We start from the raw sequence: 18,891 nt of genomic DNA, 5'->3' as shown, positions 1-18,891 counted from the left end.
CCGCCCCCTGGAGGCCGCCGCCGCCGCCACCCGGAAGACCGGGCCCGCCCCCCCACCGCCGGTCGAAGCAGGCGGAGACGCTGCGCGGTGTGGGTGCGCTTGGGCTTTATTGGAGACGGGAGGGAGAAGGAGGCGAAGGCGGCCCCGTCCTCGCTCCGGCGCCGGTCCGCGGGCTCCGGCATGAGGGCTCCGGCATCAGCGGCGCTGGTTCAGCCCCGTCAGGTTGGTGATCTGCGGGACACGGAGACGCGGGCGGCAGGTCAGCACCGGCGGCCCCCCGCAGCCGAAGCCAAGGGGCTCCGGCAGGCGCCTGCTCAGGAGGCAGCGGTGAGAGCCGCAGGTTGGGGTCACAGCAAGTAGGATAATGCAAAAAGCTCGGAGAAACGGTGCCCTGGGTACCCTCGGGAAGAGCCGGCAGATTTCCTGAGAGCTGCAAAAGGCCCTCCTTGCTTGCTAGGTTCGGGAGTTTGAGCTGGGTTTTATTTCTGTGACTGCACAAGCCCGCACAGTGAATGCAAGCCCTCTGCTTTGCACGCAGCTGGAGCGCCCGGCACACCCATGCAGCACCTGCAGCCATGGGCGTGGGAGGCCTGTCCATATTGGTTCTTAAGAGTTAAACACGCTTGGGATGTTTCTGCCCTAAAACCAGCTGGCTGGAACCCACCCCTCTCCAGAGGAACTCACATCTCATTCCTCTTTTTATCTGCACAGGGGAACTATCGGTGGAACACAGGCAGACAAAATATCCGGGAATATAAAATATTCTAGACCTAAGCTGCACAGTTGTCACGTGTAAGAGAGCATCATACTGATGCACAAGGAGCACAAACAGTGCACCCGGACTTCTCTGATGGAGGATCTTACAATGATATTGGCATTTGCGGGACAGCTATGGCTGTGGATGTGGAGCAAGGCTGAGAAATGCTTAAGGAACTATTCCACCATAACTGCAGGTGGAGGGAGGTGAGAGAGATTCTTCAGAATTGCTTCATACAGTGAAAATGATTTCTAATTTATATTCCAGGTGGTTTGGCCTTCTTGTACTGGAAATCACAAAAAAACATGTATTACTGATAACAAGGGAATCACTTTGTTGCTAACATGCAATGGGAGTTGTCCAAAACATCATCACAGTAGGGCAGCGAAGCTCTTAAAAATAGCATGTGGGTACACAAGGGACTGTTTTGTGTCCTACAGGAAGTGCAGCTACCTCATGGACATACAGATGTCTGGGATGAATGAATTCATGAAGGACACTGCAGTCCCCTGAAACCAAAAGCAACTTCCCTGAGCAGGTCATAGTTGTTCAGGTTGCAATATGGGCAGAAACACTGTCAGCCACCCTACAGTGGGCAGTGAGCTCCCCGGGAAGCCAGAGGGAACAGGAGCTTCCATCTTTATTTCCCACACAACCTTATCACAGACTGCAGCTTGAGGAAGTGATCCTGCTGTGTGGCTCAGGGAGAGGTGCCACCTCCTGTGTGTCCATAAATGCACAAACCTCCAGTCAAGATCTCCAGGGAAGGGACTGGAAGAGGTCTAGTGACAAGTGATGGAGAATGGTGACATTCCCTTATTCTGACCACCTGCCTCTCATTCCTAAAACTCATTCTGCAGCTTTGGACTTAATTTTATGCTGTATTACAAGTACCTTCAACACAGAATAGCAAACTAAGCCCAAACTACCCAGAAAATCATTCTTACGTGTAGTTAAGCTATGAAAGACAATTCTCTTTCATGCTATAGCCTAGAATCAGGAGGGAAGACATGCTAGCATTAAGCACAGAACAGAACATAATTCTGCCCTTACAGCCTTGTTGGTTTCAGCATTACTTACAGTAACCGCAGCTCCCATCAGGCCCTGGGCAAGCGCTTCTCCGGTTGACTGTACCTAGGAGATGGGGAGAAGGTAACCTTTAGTTTTCTTCTGCAGTTACACTTGCAGATACCCAAATACAGAGACACAATCGTAACAAATGCGTACTTGCTACAAGAAGGTGCTGATATAAGCCAAGCACTGAAGAAAAATGATAGCCAGAGATAAGATATAAGGAAGGGATTTCCAGGGAATATACAACTCCTAATCATTGGGTCAGTCTGACAAAAGTGTTGTTTTATTAGAACACACAAGTATTTATTGATATGGAGCTGACAGCATTTACGCCATCACCCACCAGTATGCCAGTGGTCTCTCAGCAAGCATGTGGTCTGCGTGACTGAACAGCCAGCTCTGTCTGCACATGTTTTGGTACAAGACGAATGCTGCATGAATACCTTGTCCACAATGTTACCTGCTTAGCTGTATTGCCCATGTTCATGGCATCAGCTATTCGGTTTTCCAGGAAGCGCCAAGTCTCTTCAAAGTCAGGGGATGAATCCTGCATCATCACCAGTTCTGTGGTGTTGTAGATGCCAGTGAGCACAGCCCGACGAGTGTACCAGTTAAACTGCAGGGGCATGGATTGAGAGAGAGAGAAAGAGAGGGAGGTGACCTGAAGTGAGATCACTAAAGCAGGCCTGGAGAACCACAAAGGAAAACAACATACCACCTCCTCATTGTTAGCAACTGGGCAGTCCCTGGTAAACTGCTCAGTGAACAGAGCCCTAGGACTGCATATTCCTTCTTGAATTACACTGTGCAGCTTCGTCTCTGTGATGCACTGAGCCACCAGCCACCACCACCATCTGACAGCACAGCTGATCCCACGGCACCAGACAGAGGTCACAAGCACCATGTATAAAACTGCTCAGCAAAAACACCACCACCACCTGCTTCTGGTTGCAAGCAGGCACCTGCAGCAAATGTACCCAGCTAGTTGGCTGTATTGTGCAAGAGTTTATCTTTGCTTTAAAGACTGCTAGCAGGAAATGCAACACTACAATTCTAGATCTGATTCGATGTGTGTAAACGCAAGGCTGCGTTTACTACTGAACTTCAGCTGTAGTTCGCTCCAAAAACATGTAGAAACAGAACAAACTGATGATGGAACTGTGCACGGCATCACAGAGATACACCTTACCCAAATCCTATAACTGAAATACCAGTATTGCCTGCTGATTCACTAAATACATCAGTACACTGCTGGCAGCAGTCCTGTAGGATATGCTGTAAGGATAGGTTACACAATGCAAAGATTCATAAACTCTTCGGTTTTTCCACTTGCGTTTGAATCACTGGCAGACAATATATACACACTTTTAAAAATGAGTCTTCAACTTCATTTCCTGCTATTATGGTGATTAAACAATTTGGGTACCTAGAAAAAATACTGGTTGTTCCATTCATGATTACAAAGCAACAGGAAAATTAAATCACTGGTCTTAATTTTGAAAACAGTTGGATCAAAAGCTCTGCTGTCTGTACCACAACCTGCAAACTGTGACACGGCAAGTAACGTGAGGGATGTCACCATTTGCAGCTGGCGCTCTCATCTGTCTGAGACCAAACTCCTTGTGCTGATTTTCTTCCTGCTCTGAAAAACACTTGAAAGGGTCTCTGAGGGAACAGCATACCGCACAGCTCCTGGCATTGTGAAGAAGGCTCTATTACAAGCGAGATTAAACTCCTTTACTGGAAAGAGGAAGTGGAATCAGCATTGCAGCATCCCAAGAAAATGCTTATAATCAATCAGAGGGTGCAAAGAAAAGATAACTTCTCCTACTCCCTGCAGCAGTGAGAAAACTTTAGGAACAGCTCAGTGCAGACACTGATTCTGACGTGTGAATTCAACTTTCATAAGGAACTTGTAGCTCCTGATGCAATCACAGTCTTTTTTTTCTAGTTTATTCCTTTTTCTGTCATCTGATTTATTTTTTCACTGCAGTAGCTTCTCTTTCATATTCAGATAAAAGAAGTTTATTAAAGTAGTTTGTTAAAATGATTCATTTAGCTTTTCCCATCTCTCCCTATGTCAATATGAATTAAAATAATTTAATTAAGGTTATAATTTTTCTTTTATTTCCTTCCAGAAGGATGAAAGCTTTAATAACCTATTCGCATTTTTAGGTAGATTCTTTAAAAGGTTTTCAAGTCAAATCTGTAAATGCTACTGTTGGTAGAAGACACAGCTGCTTCAACAGAGACACACTCCTTACTAACTGAATTGGATCAACTTCTTAGTCTCCAAATCTTAACAATTTTGTTAAAAAAATTGCACAAAAAAAAGCACTTATGAATAAGTCTAGGAACAATAAGTCTAGGAACATCAGACCTTTTACTTTGCACTAATCCCATCGGCATTAAATTTGTATTTAGTATAGTATGTATTTAGTACCTTTGGCTCCTAAGTCTCTTTGGAAATTACAGTATGGCTTCTGAAGACCCTTGGGTGCTTCTAAAAGCATCTTCCCTCATTCAAAAAATGGATCATTTCAAGAGAGGCATGGCCTACTTCAACCCATCATTTTCCTAAAGTGCAGATGGGTAGAACCAGCCTGTCTGCAAGGCACAAGGACTTACGTCCGTAGACTGGTCTCCAGCATAGTGCCATATATCATCAATCATGCTGGTGAGGAGGTTGAGGCTGGAAGGGATGTTATGTGGGAGCAACAGGATGCTGACAGCCTGAGAAGAAAATACACAGGGAAATGGAAGAGTCAAACATAGAAGGACATAACATGAAAACAGACCAACGTTTCTCTGCTCTGTTATATTTTTGCTGTTGCTGTTGACTTGACTCCAGCTCCAAGTGACAAGACCAAGTTCTATTCACCTACCACTGGTCTTTCCAAGCAGCAAGATTTGCAGGGAGTGTACAGTGTGGCAGCCAACCTCACAACTTGGCCACCACTGGAGCCCAAGCTCCCTGCTCAGCTCCCTGCTCAGCTTGAATGCCTCTGTGTTGGCTCTCTGAGCTGTTTCTCCAGGCATGGAAACACAGGACAGGCTGAGCTGGCTCACCTGTGTGCTGTGTCCCTGCAGGCAGGGACAGAGTCAAACCTTGCTCTGAATTTGACTTTGAACTCCAATCAGCTACTAAGGGCAGAACAGACAGCTATAATGGCCCTCCTTCAGCCTCTGAAACCAGTAACAACACCAGGAGAGTCACAAACCACCCACATCCTTCACCAGACAATCTATGCTATTTGTAACAAAAGCATGAATCCTATCTTCTTTCTCTGCAAGGAGAGTTGGATTCAGCTGCCCAGAGGCCAGCAATGACTGGACAACTGAGGCTTTGTAGGCCAAGGTTGGGAACTCTTCATTTGTTACTGTAGCTACAATTCCCATCTGACCCTGAGAAGAATGGCTTGAGATTTGCATTTGAATTTTGAAGCATGGAGCCCTCTCAGTTCACCTGAAGAAGACAGCTTCTTCATATTGTCAAGGGTTTGCCATTCGCATACTAGGCAGGCAGTTTCTTGCAACGAAGCAGTAGTTCTGCATTTTCGGGTGTCAAATGATACTAGTGCAGCCAAAACAATACTGCAAGGAGCCTGACACTGCAGTGACACTAAATACAACTGAGCAGAGAAACAGGTTATCCCCCTGTGGATCCCAGATGGGTGGAGTGAACAATGGAGAGGTTTGTGTTTCTGGAAAGGCAAGGAATAGTTGCTAGACACTTTTAACTACCTTCTTCAAGGGTGCTCTCTTTTTGAAGGCTACAAATCATTTGAAACCAGCGAGGGTTTCATTTATAACCTTGAACTATTCTGGTGGATAGACTATGTTGAAAGCCACAGGGTGTTTAAAATACACGCATAAAAAAAAAGACAATCCTTATATGCATTTTATACCTGGGGCCATTTCTCAATATATGGAATCAGCATCCTCAGCCTGGCTTCTACAGCATCTCTCAGGAATTGATCTGTAGGCTTCTTCCTGGGTGAGGAAAAAAATACAAATATGAAGAACATCCAAGTTAAAATCGGTTCTTGAGAATCTCAAGCCTCAGCAACAGCGATGCAAAGTATTGTGTATCCTTGTTGTCTCTAGTCCAATTTTGTATCTGGGAAAGTAGTATTGCTTGAGTAAATTACATTTCTGGATGGCCTCTCTGCATATCGAGTTCCCAGTGCCTGCCAAGGAAGATGCATTTTTATACCCAGTACTCACTCTGTCTCACCCAACTGCACTAGTTTTTGTTCCTGCTCCAACAGGTCAGACAGCTTGGTGTTGCACTGAGATACAAAGTGCAGGATCAGTTCACTGCCATCGCTGTGAAACATCCCTGCTGCAGCAACAGAGAGACCCAGGGTCTGCAGGGAAAAAGGGAGAAGCACAGATCAGGTCATACACTGCTAAGCAGGATCCAACTAGTAAATATGTTGTATTTATTTTATACATGATGTTGGATGAATTTAAATGAAACAATAGTGTATTAAAATGCTCTGATACATATTCGCCTCTCATTAGGATCACTACTCTGCATTGTGCCTCAGTTTAACTCTTAACACCGTTACCCTGTAGCTGGGATTCATTCCTGCCCGGTACCATCTGCTGACTGGGGTACGCTGTCCAAGGTTATGTGGGGGAAGCATGCAGGTCTGTCTTTGAACTTCGGTTCCATCCAGCTTTTGACTGGTTCTTTGCTTCTCTCCCACATACCTTGGCTCCCTCTGCAATGGCTTCTGCCGTCCAGCCATGTTCAGGCACAAACTCCAGCGCTGCTGTGAGGATTCGGTGCTGCAGCTGCTCCTCGCTCTCATAGTCCTCTGACTCCTGGCCGCCCTGGCCAGTGTAACTATGAGAAGGTATTGGTACAGTGAGGGGAACGTCACCATCACCCATCAGCAACATGGACTCTACTGCTCACTCACTGCCACCAGTGTGTGTGAACATGCTTTAAGATCTGCTCACTCAGTATACATCTGATGTCTTCCTGTAAAATCCTTCCCCCTCCATTCTAGAAAAAGGAATTTTTAATGAACCTTTGCTGTTAGAGGAGGAGAGGGAAATAAGGGAAGGCTCGATCCAGTTGGTTACCTGGAGATCAACCAGCCTCAGATATCCCACTCCTTAAAAAAAAAAAAAAAAAAAAAAAACTACGTTTTTCCCTTTTACAGATATAAGCACATGGACACTGCAACTATAGATTTACACAAGAACATAGAAGTGCAGGCCTGTGCTCTGCAGACTAGAAAGGCTTCCTTGTGAAAGCAAGTCCCATCTTGTCTCCATGAAGGACAGTGGAATTTGCACTGTCACAGCTACTGAAGCGCCATTAATTCTGGACTGCACTGTCTCTGAGCAGCAGCAAGTTTCAGCAAAGCAAGTCCTTTAGATCTCACTGCCGGCAGGACAGCTCTAAAGCGAGCTACTGAGTTACCTGGGGCGAGAGCCCTGAGGTTCACGGTCAGGCTGGGGGTCTGTTGGGGGTGAGTCAAACTGCTGCTGAGGGGAAGATGCCAGCGGCTCCTTCTTCTGCTCATCTGAGGCTCTCCTCAGTACAGCTGAGGCATGGAGGGCCCGCTGGGGTGGGTAGAGCTGGCACCTGAGCCCTGAAAGGGAAACAAGGAGTCAGATGTGTCCTTCAGGTACAAGACAGCACAGGGACTCAAGGTGGAGAAGAGCATTGTGGCAAACAAAAGCCAAAAGGCATGGAAACCTGCAGGGAACGATAGTCTTTACTTCTGAGAAACACCCTTGTCATCCTAGACTTACGTTTACTTGATGAAGTGGAAACATCTTCTGAGGAAAGGCATCCTGCACATGCAGCAAACAGAAAGGAGTTTTGCAAGCTTGTGCTGGAAAGCACACACACAAACCTGCACCCACCACAACACGCCTCTGGTCCTTGGCCCATCACAAGGAAAGAACCCAGAACAGGGTCACTGCAGCGCTCAAGTGAGGTAGCAGTTTGAACAGATACCACATTCCAATTGCTGCTTCTGCTCCTCAGGTGACTCAAAGACAGCACACCTGGCAATTAGGGCTACCGTGGGAGAATTTTTAATTTCACTGCAGTGAGGCGTTGTGTTTTTGATGAGCTAGGGCTGCGCGAAGGGATAAACACACACAAGCCCTAACGCTCGGGCTCGCTGACAGCCTGCTCGCTTCAGGGTCCGCACAGCCCTCTCTCAGCCCTGCGCACAGACACACAGCAGCGCGGTGCCGCGGAGCTGCAGCAGCCCACCCTGCCCGCTTCCCCCCGCACCGGCCCCGACGGGCACCGCACGGCCCGGGGCGCCCCGCGGGCCAGGCCTCGCCCCGCTGCGTGGGGCTGGGGGGGCGGGCGGCCCCGCACCGCTGCCCTTCACCTCACCTTCCCCCGGCCCCCCACGCCCCGCCCGCCAAGCGCACGGGCACGGGCACGAGCAGGGGCACGGGCGCGAGCGCGAGCACGAGCGCGAGCACACGCCCCCCGCCCCCTCACCCGCGCGGCCCCGCCACAGCCGCCAGCCCGCCCGCCGCAGGCTGCCTGCCGCCGCCGCCGCCATTTTGGAAGCGGGCAGGGCGCGATGACGCAGCGGGGCAGGGCCGTGACGGTGTCAGAGGGAGCCGAGCCGAGCCCGTGCCGCGCCGTCCGCAGGTAAGGGGAGCGGGGTGCGGGCGTTGTCGGCGGTCCTGGGGCAGCCCCGGCGCTTCCACGGCCTCGCGGGCACGGCCAGGCAGCGCTGCGCCTCCTGCCCTGTCCGCTCGGCTCCTCCCGGGCCTGGCTGGGGGCGCCCCCCGGGCTTGGCGGAGGGGCGATGTCGTTCTGCCTTTCCCAGGACACGCGGGCGTGGCTCCGTGACTGGGTATTTAATCTCCGCTCTCGCTGTGAGGGAACGCGTGCGACGTGTTTGTAGGCCCCGTTTGTCTGTTGCCTGTACCCGTGAGTTGTGCCCCAGGCCAGCAGGACCTGCCTGGCTTCATCCTGAGCTCGCGATTAACTTGAAGCTTTGATGTGCTGGACAAGGTAGCCCAAAAATTTTGTTGTTGTTGTTGTTTAAACATACGGAAGCTGGGAGCCTGCAGTACTGCTTAAAGCCCCTTCCTTCCCCTGTTTGTGGGAGGAACAGTCCTGTTCTTCACGGCCTGCTGGTGACCATGACATGAAAATAAGCCCCACGTCCCGCAGGATGCCTGCACCGCGTCCCCTCCTTGCCCCCCGGTGACAAAGCAGCTCAGCTGTAACTGCAACGATCTCCTCAGCAGCAGCAGAGGAAAGCACTGTTCAGCTAGACCATGGGGTGCCAGGTGCTTCCCTGAGTTAGCAAGCTAGCTTGGCAGGTTCTATAGCCGCAGGCGTGTGGAAGAAGGAAGACGGCTGGGGTGTAACCCCTTCATTCTAAATAAATTCCACTTACTACTGGAAATCTTAGAGGGGGAAAATACACGCTTCCCTGGAACTCACCCAGTCATTGGTTGTCCATGCTTCAACAGCAATTCCAGGTCTTCATGCCCACTGAAGGCAGATTAACGTCATGTACCTGAAGCAGTAGCTTCCTGCTGTCTTTAGATAGGTCTCAGGGCACTGATGCAGGCTGGTGATCTGGTGTTCCTGTTCGAGTGGCTTGGGCTCAGACTGAAATTATTTCCATGATGTTATTTTGGCATCACATTTGGGATCTGCTGTTACACCTTTTTACTTGAACCTCTCGAACAGTCACAGCCTGTTGTTCTGAGAGGAGGGTGTGACTTTGTTTTATTTTTTTTCTACATTAGTCTAACAGGTTATGTATCTTTTGAGGTTTTCAGCCACCTGCCTGGGAAAGATGATGTTTTGTCATGGTTAATACAGGTTTACTAGTGTTAATCTTAGTTGTGGTTGCTTAGCTTGCGTTGCAAGTGCCCTCAAGGCCAAATCTGAGGTCCTGTAACCTGTATCATGTGTCTGGGATCTTTTACTTGTGGCTGGGTTGGCTGTGCAGGCTGGATTACAACCCATTCCTACCAGAGTCGCTTGGACAAGGTTTAGGGTTGTCCCATTCTTCATGTCTGCAGTTTCTAGGAGTCTATGGCATGTTGAGCTTGAGGAACAGGGAGTCAAAATCGACTTGCAGATTGTGGGCAACTCAGTTAACTTTGGTGCAGCACATCCATGAGCTCTTTGATGAAAACATAGCGATGATAAGGTTTTATCCAGGATGCATAATGTTGTAATGATTTTAGACGATGATCTTAAAACAGACTGTTTTGAAGCAAGTGCATGGCTTATATCTGACTGCAGATGAAGTGGGCAACCATTATGCTTATCACTGTTTCTGTCCTCCATGGTTGTGTTAAATTAGAAAGGCTGCATTGGATGAGTAAAGTGAAAGAGGACAGGAAATTATTTTCAGTAGTTGGTGCTGCAATGAGTACAGGTGACAACATGATTGACTCCTGCCATGACACTTTTATGATGCAGATTTTCTTTGGCCTCTCTCAAAAATACAGTATTTTTAAAGTATTATTACAGAGAAAGGTTTCTCAAAACTTGCTAAATACACATTCAGTTCCCCTCTTCCCTGCTGTGTAATTGTTCTCCCAGTGCCTGCAATGGTAAGAGTTGAAAGAACTTCAATCTGGAGTGCTGGGAATGCCAAAAGTTACTTTTTTTTTTTTTTTCTTCACATATAGTGGAGGCCAACTCTACTAGGTCATGTCGTGAGTAGGAGACAGTTCTAACTGTCACAAAGTTGTCACTAGTCTTGTGTTCCAGAAATCCTGTATACATTTATATTCAAATCCAAAGGAAAGCATGTAATTATTTTTATTTTTTTAAGCATGGCTTGCAATCTCCCTGCGAAACAAGCCTCTAAACTGGAGAAAAACCAGAATTATGCCCTTAAATGTAGATACTTCTTAATGTCATATGAATGCTTTATTTGTGGGAGCTACGTGCTGCCTGTCTCCAGAAAAATTCCCATTTATTACAAGAAGTCAGTGCTCAATGACCCAGTCATATTCTGTGAAGGTGTTGGTGCATTTGGCAGTTACCCTTCCTGTCTTCCCCTGCCCTGTACTTCTGTTTGCTGTTGCCAGGCTGTTGCTGCTGCTGCTGCAGAAATGGGGGAGTATGGGGTTGCACCTGGGCAGCGTGTGGCCATCATCTGGGACAGTTCCTCGCCGGCTGCAGCACTGAAGGATTTGGTGGATAAAATTCAGGCACTGGTGGGAGCTGATAATCGTGTCTCTGTGGAAAACATTAACCAACTGTCTCAATGTAAGAATGATCCCAATTTTTCACTGCTTCTTTTAAAGGGAGAGGGTGCTTTATCTTACGAGCTCACGTGTTCCCTGAGTCAGCATTCAGAACAGCAATAGCACCCACTGTTAATGCTCTCCACCGGCAATGCAGCAAAGACAGTGATATACCCTGGTCATGCTTCCTATGACTGGTGTCTTTAACCGGTTATTGCTGTTATACACAGGCATGAGAGTTGAAGAGGAACGTATAATTGATTATTAAGCAAAGATTTGTGCGTGTGTGCATGTAAAATTGTACCATCTTACGTCTTTCTTTGCAGCGGCACACAGGGAGTCCAGTTTTGATGTAATTCTATCTGGCATGGTACCAGGCAGTACTGTGCAGCACACCACAGAGGTGTTGGCAGAAATAGCTCGGATACTTAAGCCTGGGGGACGTGTACTTCTGAAAGAACCGGTGGTTACAGAATCAGGTGAGAGAATCTGCATCAGCCTTGCTTTCGTGGCAACAGAGAAATTCCTGAGAATTACTCTGTAATGAAAGGCATCAGGAACACTGGCTCCCATTTAGAGATTTTCATTCTCCTGACACACTAACCTGAATAGCATTTTTTTTAATCATAGAATCATAGAATATCCCGAGTTGGAAGGGACCCATAAGGATCATCAAGTCCAACTCCTGGCACCGCACAGGTCTGCCCAAAAGTTTAGACCATGTGACTAAGTGCACAGTCCAACCGCTTCTTAAATTCAGACAGGCTTGGTGCAGTGACTACTTCAGTGGGGAGCCTGTTCCAGTGTGCGACCACCTTCTCGGTGAAGAACCTCTTCCTGATGTCCAGCCTAAACTTCCCCTGCCTCAGCTTCACACCGTTCCCACGGGTCCTGTCACTGGTAATAACAGAGAATAGGTCACCTGCCTCTCCACTCCCTCTCGCGAGGAAGATGTAGACTGTGATGAGGTCCCCCCTCAGCCTCCTCTTCTCCAGGCTGAACAGGCCCAGTGACCTCAGCCGCTCCTCATACGTCTTACCCTCTAGGCCCTTCACCATCTTCGTCGCCCTCCTCTGGACACTCTCCAACAGTTTAATGTCCTTTTTGTACTGTGTTGCCCAGAACTGCACACAGTACTCAAGGTGAGGCCACACCAGCGCAGAGTAGAGCGGGACAATCACTTCCCTGGACCGACTAGCAGTCATGTGTTAGTAATCATGTGTTTAAGCTGATAGCCATCAGGGGTTTCTGCAGGCATTCTCCTTCTATCAAAAGTGCAGGACAGGCATGTTCCTGAACTACACTGAAAACCTCGGTGGACTCTGGTTTTCTCCTAGAGGTTGTAGTGTTAATAGATTGTCACAGGTGCCATGTTTCTGAGCCTCCAAATTGATTTTTAAAACAGGTGACAAATGCTGAGAGAGGCTGCCCCAGAAATCAGTTGAGAAGAGGTAGAAGTGTTTGGACTAAGTTCTAAAAGTGAAGCCAGAGCACCCAGCACAGCAGGCTGGTGGAACACAGAAGGAGGTGGACACAAGATTATTCTTTGTCTTAATGCCTGACCTGCATTCAAACCTTGCTGGCATCGAGTTGGTTTAGGAAGAAATGAGGAAATAACATGCCATCTGATAAGAACAGAAGCATGTGTGCTGATGATGTTTCTACTGGCACAATCTGCAGCACTGAAAATAGTGGTATAATTGGCAACAGAAGCTCTTTCAGTTTAGGAAGATTTGCCATTGTTTTGAAGCTGGCAGTGGCGCTGCAGTGCAAGAGGTACAATACCAGGATGGGAGACGTTCCTGGGACAGAATGAAGAATGTGCACAGTCTGGAGTAGATGGGTGTTTTTGGTTTCCAAAGTCACATCTGGCAGGCTGGAACTTGGTGGACTTGGAATAAAGTGCGAGTGAGAGTATGGAGACAAGGTGGCTGAACTCAGCACAATCCTGTGGCCAAGGGAAGAAGCCTGTAATGAGTCTTTGATGAAACAGTGACTGTAGTAACTTATGCCTATTGGAACAAGGCTCTTGAATGTTATGTTTCTGAATTTAATGCTCATTTAGGAATCCATGTTTTGAAAATTCATGAGTTGTTTACTGCAATATATGAAAATGTTTTGGGGGATCTTTTTTTTTTTTTCTTTCATTCCTTTTAAAATTGGTGTTGATTGTGTTGAAGGAGGTTTTGGCATATGTAGAACAAATCTGGAGCTAGAACCAACTTTGTGATCCCAGGCCATTATTCTAATGAACAAGCTGCTCGCTCTTTCTGGTTTGTTCCTGCTGTCACTGGAGAGGGCCCATTTTAAAGCAAAGGTTTGGCTTGAGTACCTCCTTGTAAAGCTGTCTTGCTTTTCCAGGTTTCAAGCACCATATCTGTTTCTTAGTGACCTCTATTCTTGTTCTTCCCTCCTGCTATTTCCTGCTTTTGTGTCTTCCAGGAAACAACAACAGAATCAAGACGACAGCCAAACTCTTTGCAGCTCTGACTCTCTCTGGGATAGTGGAAGTGAAGGAGGTATGTATGTACTTACTCTTCCAGAACTCCCTCATGCTGTTACCTTGAAATATTAGATGAGGACTTGATGGGTAGCAAGATGTTTCGCTACTCTGGTTTACTGTAAATGTGCATGGACATTGCCTGCCCCAAACTTTTGTTACTGCAAAGGTAGTGTTATTCTTTAGGGTTGAAAATAGAAGAGAAACTGTCTTTTGTCATGACTGATTGCTTGTGTCATACTGATCAACTCTTTCTGCTGCGCTGCAACTAGGACTGACTCACCCTCTGCTCTGAAGGATAAGCAGCTGGAGCCAGACACGACTGATTATCTGTGTTCACAGGGATAATGTACAGGGCACTGAAATAAGGTGGCTCTGTGTGAAGTTAACCTAAGATCTTGCATTGCAGCTGCAAAAGGAACCTTTGACCCCAGAGGAGGCCCAGTCAGTCCAAGGACATTTGGATTACCAAGGCAATGACCTTCTCATTGTTCGGATAGAAGGCAGGAAACCCAACTTCGAAGTGGGATCCTCAAGTCAGCTCAAACTATCCTTTGCCAAGAAACCTGGTCCTTCAGGTAATGTGTGGTGCTTGCTGAATGTGTGGATCACCTGCCTCTCAGGTGACCAATATCCCTTGGAGCAGGGAGACTGCTCTGTGGTAGGGAGTGTTACATAAAAATCTGCAGAGTGGGGGCTTTCCAAAGTTTTTGAATTCTCTATTTGTTGGAAATATGGGGCAAAATATTGCCCAAAATTTGTTGGGCAATGGCTGGATTAGCTACTATTTCTTACTTGTTTTGGCTCCAGGAAAACCCTCTGTGGATCCAGCCACTGCTAAGCTGTGGACACTCTCTGCCAATGATATGAATGATGAAGAGATGGTATCCATTTTTATTTGTGAGACTTCGCTGTCATTCCTTCTCTCTTCTATTCTTTCCTACTGTAACTAGTTTCAGTCATGTCTCATGGGAAGCTTTACAACGTAAGAGGTAGAAAAGAATCTCTAGGGTAAAATTTCTCAGCTGCTGTATGAGGTGTTGGGTGCCCAGAGGTATGGTGAGGGTGGAGAGGAGACAAGGTTAAGAGGGAATGGCTGCAGCACTTTATTGCTATTGCTACAAACAGTGGCATTTCTGTGAACACAGCACAGCAATGTCATTCCCTACTAACATGTCCATTTGCTGTGTGTTATCTTCCATGGTATACTCCAGGATCTTCTGGACTCTGATGAACTGCTAGATTCAGAGGATTTGAAAAAGCCAGATCCAGCTTCCCTCAGAGCTCCATCCTGCAAAGAAATGGGCAAAAAGAAAGCCTGCAAGAACTGGTCAGTGCTGGGATTAGCATATCAGTGAACCTCTTAACTGTAATATTGAAACTTTAATGTTGCATGTTTTTAAAAAGATTGTGGGGACTTCAAAGCATAATTCAGTTGGTTCATGTCCTTTCTTATCTTAGCTATTTGAGTGTGAATCCAAACAGAGTGAGAATTGGTTAGCTACACCAAAACTGCTACAAACTACCACACTGATACGATCAACACTCTTCTTGGAGGTAGCTGCACAGTTTGCACAGCCTTCACTAAAATCCTGGTTCCTCAGATTCCAAGGAAAAATAGTTCATGTAGCAAATGTTTTACTCATTTCCCACTCAGTTCAACTGGACAAGTGTGCTTCAACTCTTGTTTTGCAAACTGTTGTATTGGAGAACAAGGTATGTGAGAGTCCCAGAGCCATCTGTGTCATGTGACAAAGTGAGGGCTGTTGTGTGTGAACAGGTCTGGAACAAGTATTGGTGACTCACAACCTGTAAGCAGAAAGATGCAAGTGATTTCTTTATTTTCTGCAGCACATGTGGCCTGGCTGAAGAGCTAGAACAGGAGAAGAAGAGCTCACAGCCCAAATCTGCCTGTGGAAATGTAAATAGTCATTTTTGTTTCTATGTTGTGGTTTGCAAGATGCAGTATGTGTCTAAGAACAGTTTTCTCTGGTGGCTGCTCCCTAAGCTCGCTTACTGCTTTCAAATACTGCCTGTGTGGGTGCTGCAGAGCATCTGGTTTTACTCATCTTGATTCTTAAAACAGCCTGCTCTCTTGTGCCTGCATGCTATATAGCAATGCATGCTGTCTGCTACAGTGCAAGTGCCACTCTTGTAGGTGTCAGAATGAACAGTGAACCTTTACTGCACTTGCTAACCAGTGATCTCCTCAGGGAAGATCACCTTATGGGAGTATAGGGGAACCTTGTGGTGGTTAGGGAGCTGCCCAAGCCCAGCATGCAGCAGTGGCTGGGCAGTGCAGTCCTCCTGTGGGGCTGGGGTGGAAGCTTGCTTCTTCCATGTGAGTGCCCTGCACCAGCTCCGCTAACTGTGCTAAACAGGCATGTGTCCAGAGGAGGTGGAAGGGAAGTGGTTTCTGTGCTGGCGTATGCTGCGGAGCAGGTCATTTCTCTAGATGGGTAAACCGTATCACAGGAAGAGGTAACTGAAAGTAGCCATGATTACAGAAAGTGTTTTTCGGTCTCTTGGCAGTGCTACCTGGGGGATGCATTCCGCTGTGCCAGCTGCCCTTACCTGGGCATGCCTGCGTTCAAGCCTGGAGAGAAGATTCTGCTGAAAGAGAACCACCTGCATGATGCCTAACACAGACATCTCTGGATGTCCTGAAAAGGACTCCTCTGCTTTTCCGTCTGTCTGAGATGCAGTCTGAGGCTTCTTGCAGTCCTCATCCTCTCAAATTCATGCTCTCCAGCTGATACTCCTTGTGGGAAGGGACACTGTGGGCACTGACATTGCTGTGAGCTCATCACATGCAATCAACCTTGGGCTGTGTGATAATCTTTGGTAGCGAGTGGTCTTATATGTGTTAGACTTGTTAATGGTACACCTTGTTTTAGCTGCCTTGACTCGATACTGAGACGCTGGCCGTCATAGCATGTCCCACCAGCAGAGGGAACTGGAATCAAGTGTCAGGTTGACCTTGTGTGCAGTGGCAGGAGCCTCACCAGTACTTCCCCTAGGCCACATTGTACTCCTTCTTGGCCTTATTTTACCTAGTGAATCAGCAGCTCTTGCTCAGCTCTCAGGGTGACACTTGGGCTCCTGACTTGAAATTTGAACCTGTGGTTCTTTACCAGGTGAAGGTGACTCAGCAGCTGCCGTTGCAAGTCAGGAGCAGTGAATACACTTTGCAGTGTACTGTTCCTTGGTAAAGTCTGGCAGGCATGATGAATTTTCAAGTCTTTTGGGATGATATCCCCCTCCATTATGTTTTCATCAAAATGACAAAGACATTCCCATTGAGAAAACTCTTGCTCTTAAGGCAAGGAGCAAATTAAATGAGATCCGTCTTGTCCTCACACACCTTTGACCAACATGAACACAAGGGCAATCTGACCAAGACTGTCACTCTCTTGGTGGTTATCTAGTGACTCACCTGCAGTGTCCAATAAATAAGAACATAGCAATAACTTAATTTCTGGATGATATTGACTATTCTTTATTTATTTGCATAATTACTGCTAGCGAAGCATCCACACAGGTGTGGGATGAGGGAGCTCTTGGTGTTTTGTGCCAGGCTTGCTTCTCACCCAGGGAAGGAGAGGAGGAAAACCCAAGATGCTCTACAGGATGTGACTTCTTGTCATTGTGCTTCCTGAGTTAAACAATAAAGTCATGTAAGGAGCTAGGATGAAAGGCTGTTCTGTTCTTAAAAAAAATGTGACCAATAGTAAAACACTTGTTTTAAAATGGGTATTATTGGTGTTTTAAACATATCTTTCCTTTTACTTGGTCTCTGCTCACTCGTCTGTGCTTGGGGCTGTTTGTGATTTCCAGAAATGTTTAAATGTTGGCTTGCAGAGTACATTTTGGAGTTCTACAAAGATTGTTCTACTGAAAGCATGACTCAATGGCATGGTAACCATTAGGAAGAACAGAATCAAGACGTCTAGATTCACTTTTTTATTCAAAGTAGATTTCAGAAAGAGCCTTTCTCCTGGTTCAGTAAGGAGAAGGCTTGCAGGGAGAGAAATGAGTGAGTCCTTGAGGTGTGCAAAGTCTGTGTGGATCAAGGGGCAGGAACTGCTGTGTTATCTGTGTCACACTCTCTACCTGGGAGCCAGCAGAGACTTGAGGGATTGGTGGGGTGACCTCCAAGAGCTTGTAATAGAGGGTTGGTGGTATCAGCTGCCCTCTGGTGAGAGCATGGCTTTCCCAGATCCTTTCCTCACCCTCCTGAGTCCCTGGCTCAGTCTACAGCAAGAACAACTCTCAAGGAGACATGTCCAGCAAACCTGTTAGTGCTCCAGTCTTGTAATTTAAAGAAATACGTAAAAGCCTCTACACACCTCTGACCTTTAGGTTTTTTTATTGCCTTTTTTTTCAGCCTCACTGGCAGTAGATCAGATATTGTGGTCAAGAGAAATACAACTGTACCTGGCAAAGCAGGTGTCACCTTTTCACAGGAAAAATTGTTGTAAGAAAGGAGGTGTTTATCTTTTATTTTTTATCTTTTTTTTAATATATATATTTTTTTCAATGCTACATCTCTTGGAGCAGCTGGAGTAGAGCACACCTTCCAGAGACTGAAGAGCTGGTCACTGGGGTAAATGAGCTGGATGTTTCAATACAAAAGGTCCCAGATAAAGGCAGACCTTATACTTAGTTCTGCTTTCCAAGGGAGGAGGTGGCAGTGCCTTTTGTTTTACAATGATTCACTCGACTGGAATTTAAACAAGCTGGAAACACTTTCAGATACTGCTGTGTTCAGTTAATGATGTTTAAGGCTGTATAATCTTGTTCTCCACTTCAAAGTGTTGCTTGCCCTGGGGATGGACTTTAGCAGTGGGACTGGGTGGGAAGATGCTGCCATCAAGCTGGTTTTGAGGATTATTTATCCTTTTAGGCCCTGTCCCATGTCTGTTGCAGGCTCCAGCCACTGTCTGCCTTTGCATCCCAGCCCTTGTGTGTGGTGACTCGCCATGTCTGGGAGGGTGACACTTGTCCCTGGGGGTGAGCAAGCTGAGGCTGTGCTCCACTTCCCTTGCAGCTGGGGTGGTTGTGGGAGCTCAGAAGCAGAAAGCGAGGGGGAACAGTGCCATCCCCAGGACCTGGACACCTGCCCCTAGCTGCTTGATGTCCTCTTAGTGTTGTCTGATAAAACATTCAGATTCATCACCTGGTATGCAATAAATCAAATAAACAGACTAAGTTGAGATATTGTTTATTTCAGAATTGCACAAGTCTGGATACCAGGTGGTTTTCCACAATGCTGGCACACCTCACGACTTTCCTTGTTGATTTTTATACAACGCTACAGTCATTATCATGTTAGTAC

The 18,891-nt window shown here is 47.0% G+C and overlaps 2 protein-coding genes across 6 annotated transcripts; one reads left to right on the top strand and one right to left on the bottom strand.

The window, feature by feature from the left end:
* Positions 1 to 88: 88 nt before the first annotated feature.
* On the bottom strand, positions 89 to 8,446 carry COQ9 (coenzyme Q9). Of its 4 annotated transcripts, none has more exons than XM_035543727.2 (9): positions 8,319 to 8,446; positions 7,272 to 7,443; positions 6,551 to 6,686; positions 6,059 to 6,201; positions 5,740 to 5,824; positions 4,460 to 4,564; positions 2,292 to 2,447; positions 1,838 to 1,891; positions 89 to 231 (listed from the first exon to the last, which is right to left on the bottom strand). In XM_035543727.2, the coding sequence occupies exons 1-9, from the start codon at positions 8,380 to 8,382 to the stop codon at positions 196 to 198; spliced, it is 951 nt and encodes a 316-aa protein (XP_035399620.1). In that variant the 5' UTR covers positions 8,383 to 8,446; the 3' UTR covers positions 89 to 195. The 4 variants fall into 4 exon arrangements, with proteins under 4 accessions (XP_035399620.1, XP_035399618.1, XP_035399619.1 ...); XM_035543725.2 differs by lacking the exon at positions 8,319 to 8,446 and adding an exon at positions 7,607 to 8,109; XM_035543726.2 differs by having other exon boundaries at positions 89 to 1,891.
* CIAPIN1 (cytokine induced apoptosis inhibitor 1) lies at positions 8,342 to 17,249 on the top strand. 2 transcript variants are annotated; one of them, XM_035543728.2, is made up of 9 exons: positions 8,342 to 8,474; positions 10,895 to 11,075; positions 11,380 to 11,532; positions 13,496 to 13,572; positions 13,963 to 14,131; positions 14,364 to 14,437; positions 14,768 to 14,883; positions 15,405 to 15,474; positions 16,086 to 17,249. In XM_035543728.2, exons 2-9 carry the CDS (start codon positions 10,919 to 10,921, stop codon positions 16,194 to 16,196), a joined length of 927 nt encoding a protein of 308 aa, XP_035399621.1. In that variant the 5' UTR covers positions 8,342 to 8,474; positions 10,895 to 10,918; the 3' UTR covers positions 16,197 to 17,249. The 2 variants fall into 2 exon arrangements, with proteins under 2 accessions (XP_035399621.1, XP_035399622.1); XM_035543729.2 differs by having other exon boundaries at positions 8,467 to 8,843.
* Positions 17,250 to 18,891: the final 1,642 nt, after the last annotated feature.

The sequence above is a fragment of the Cygnus atratus genome, chromosome 12, assembly GCF_013377495.2.
Source record: "Cygnus atratus isolate AKBS03 ecotype Queensland, Australia chromosome 12, CAtr_DNAZoo_HiC_assembly, whole genome shotgun sequence".
NCBI classification, from domain to species: Eukaryota; Metazoa; Chordata; class Aves; order Anseriformes; family Anatidae; genus Cygnus; species Cygnus atratus.
The sequence above is the reverse complement of the archived record's forward strand: the minus strand, read 5'-3'. Positions and strand labels throughout refer to the sequence as shown.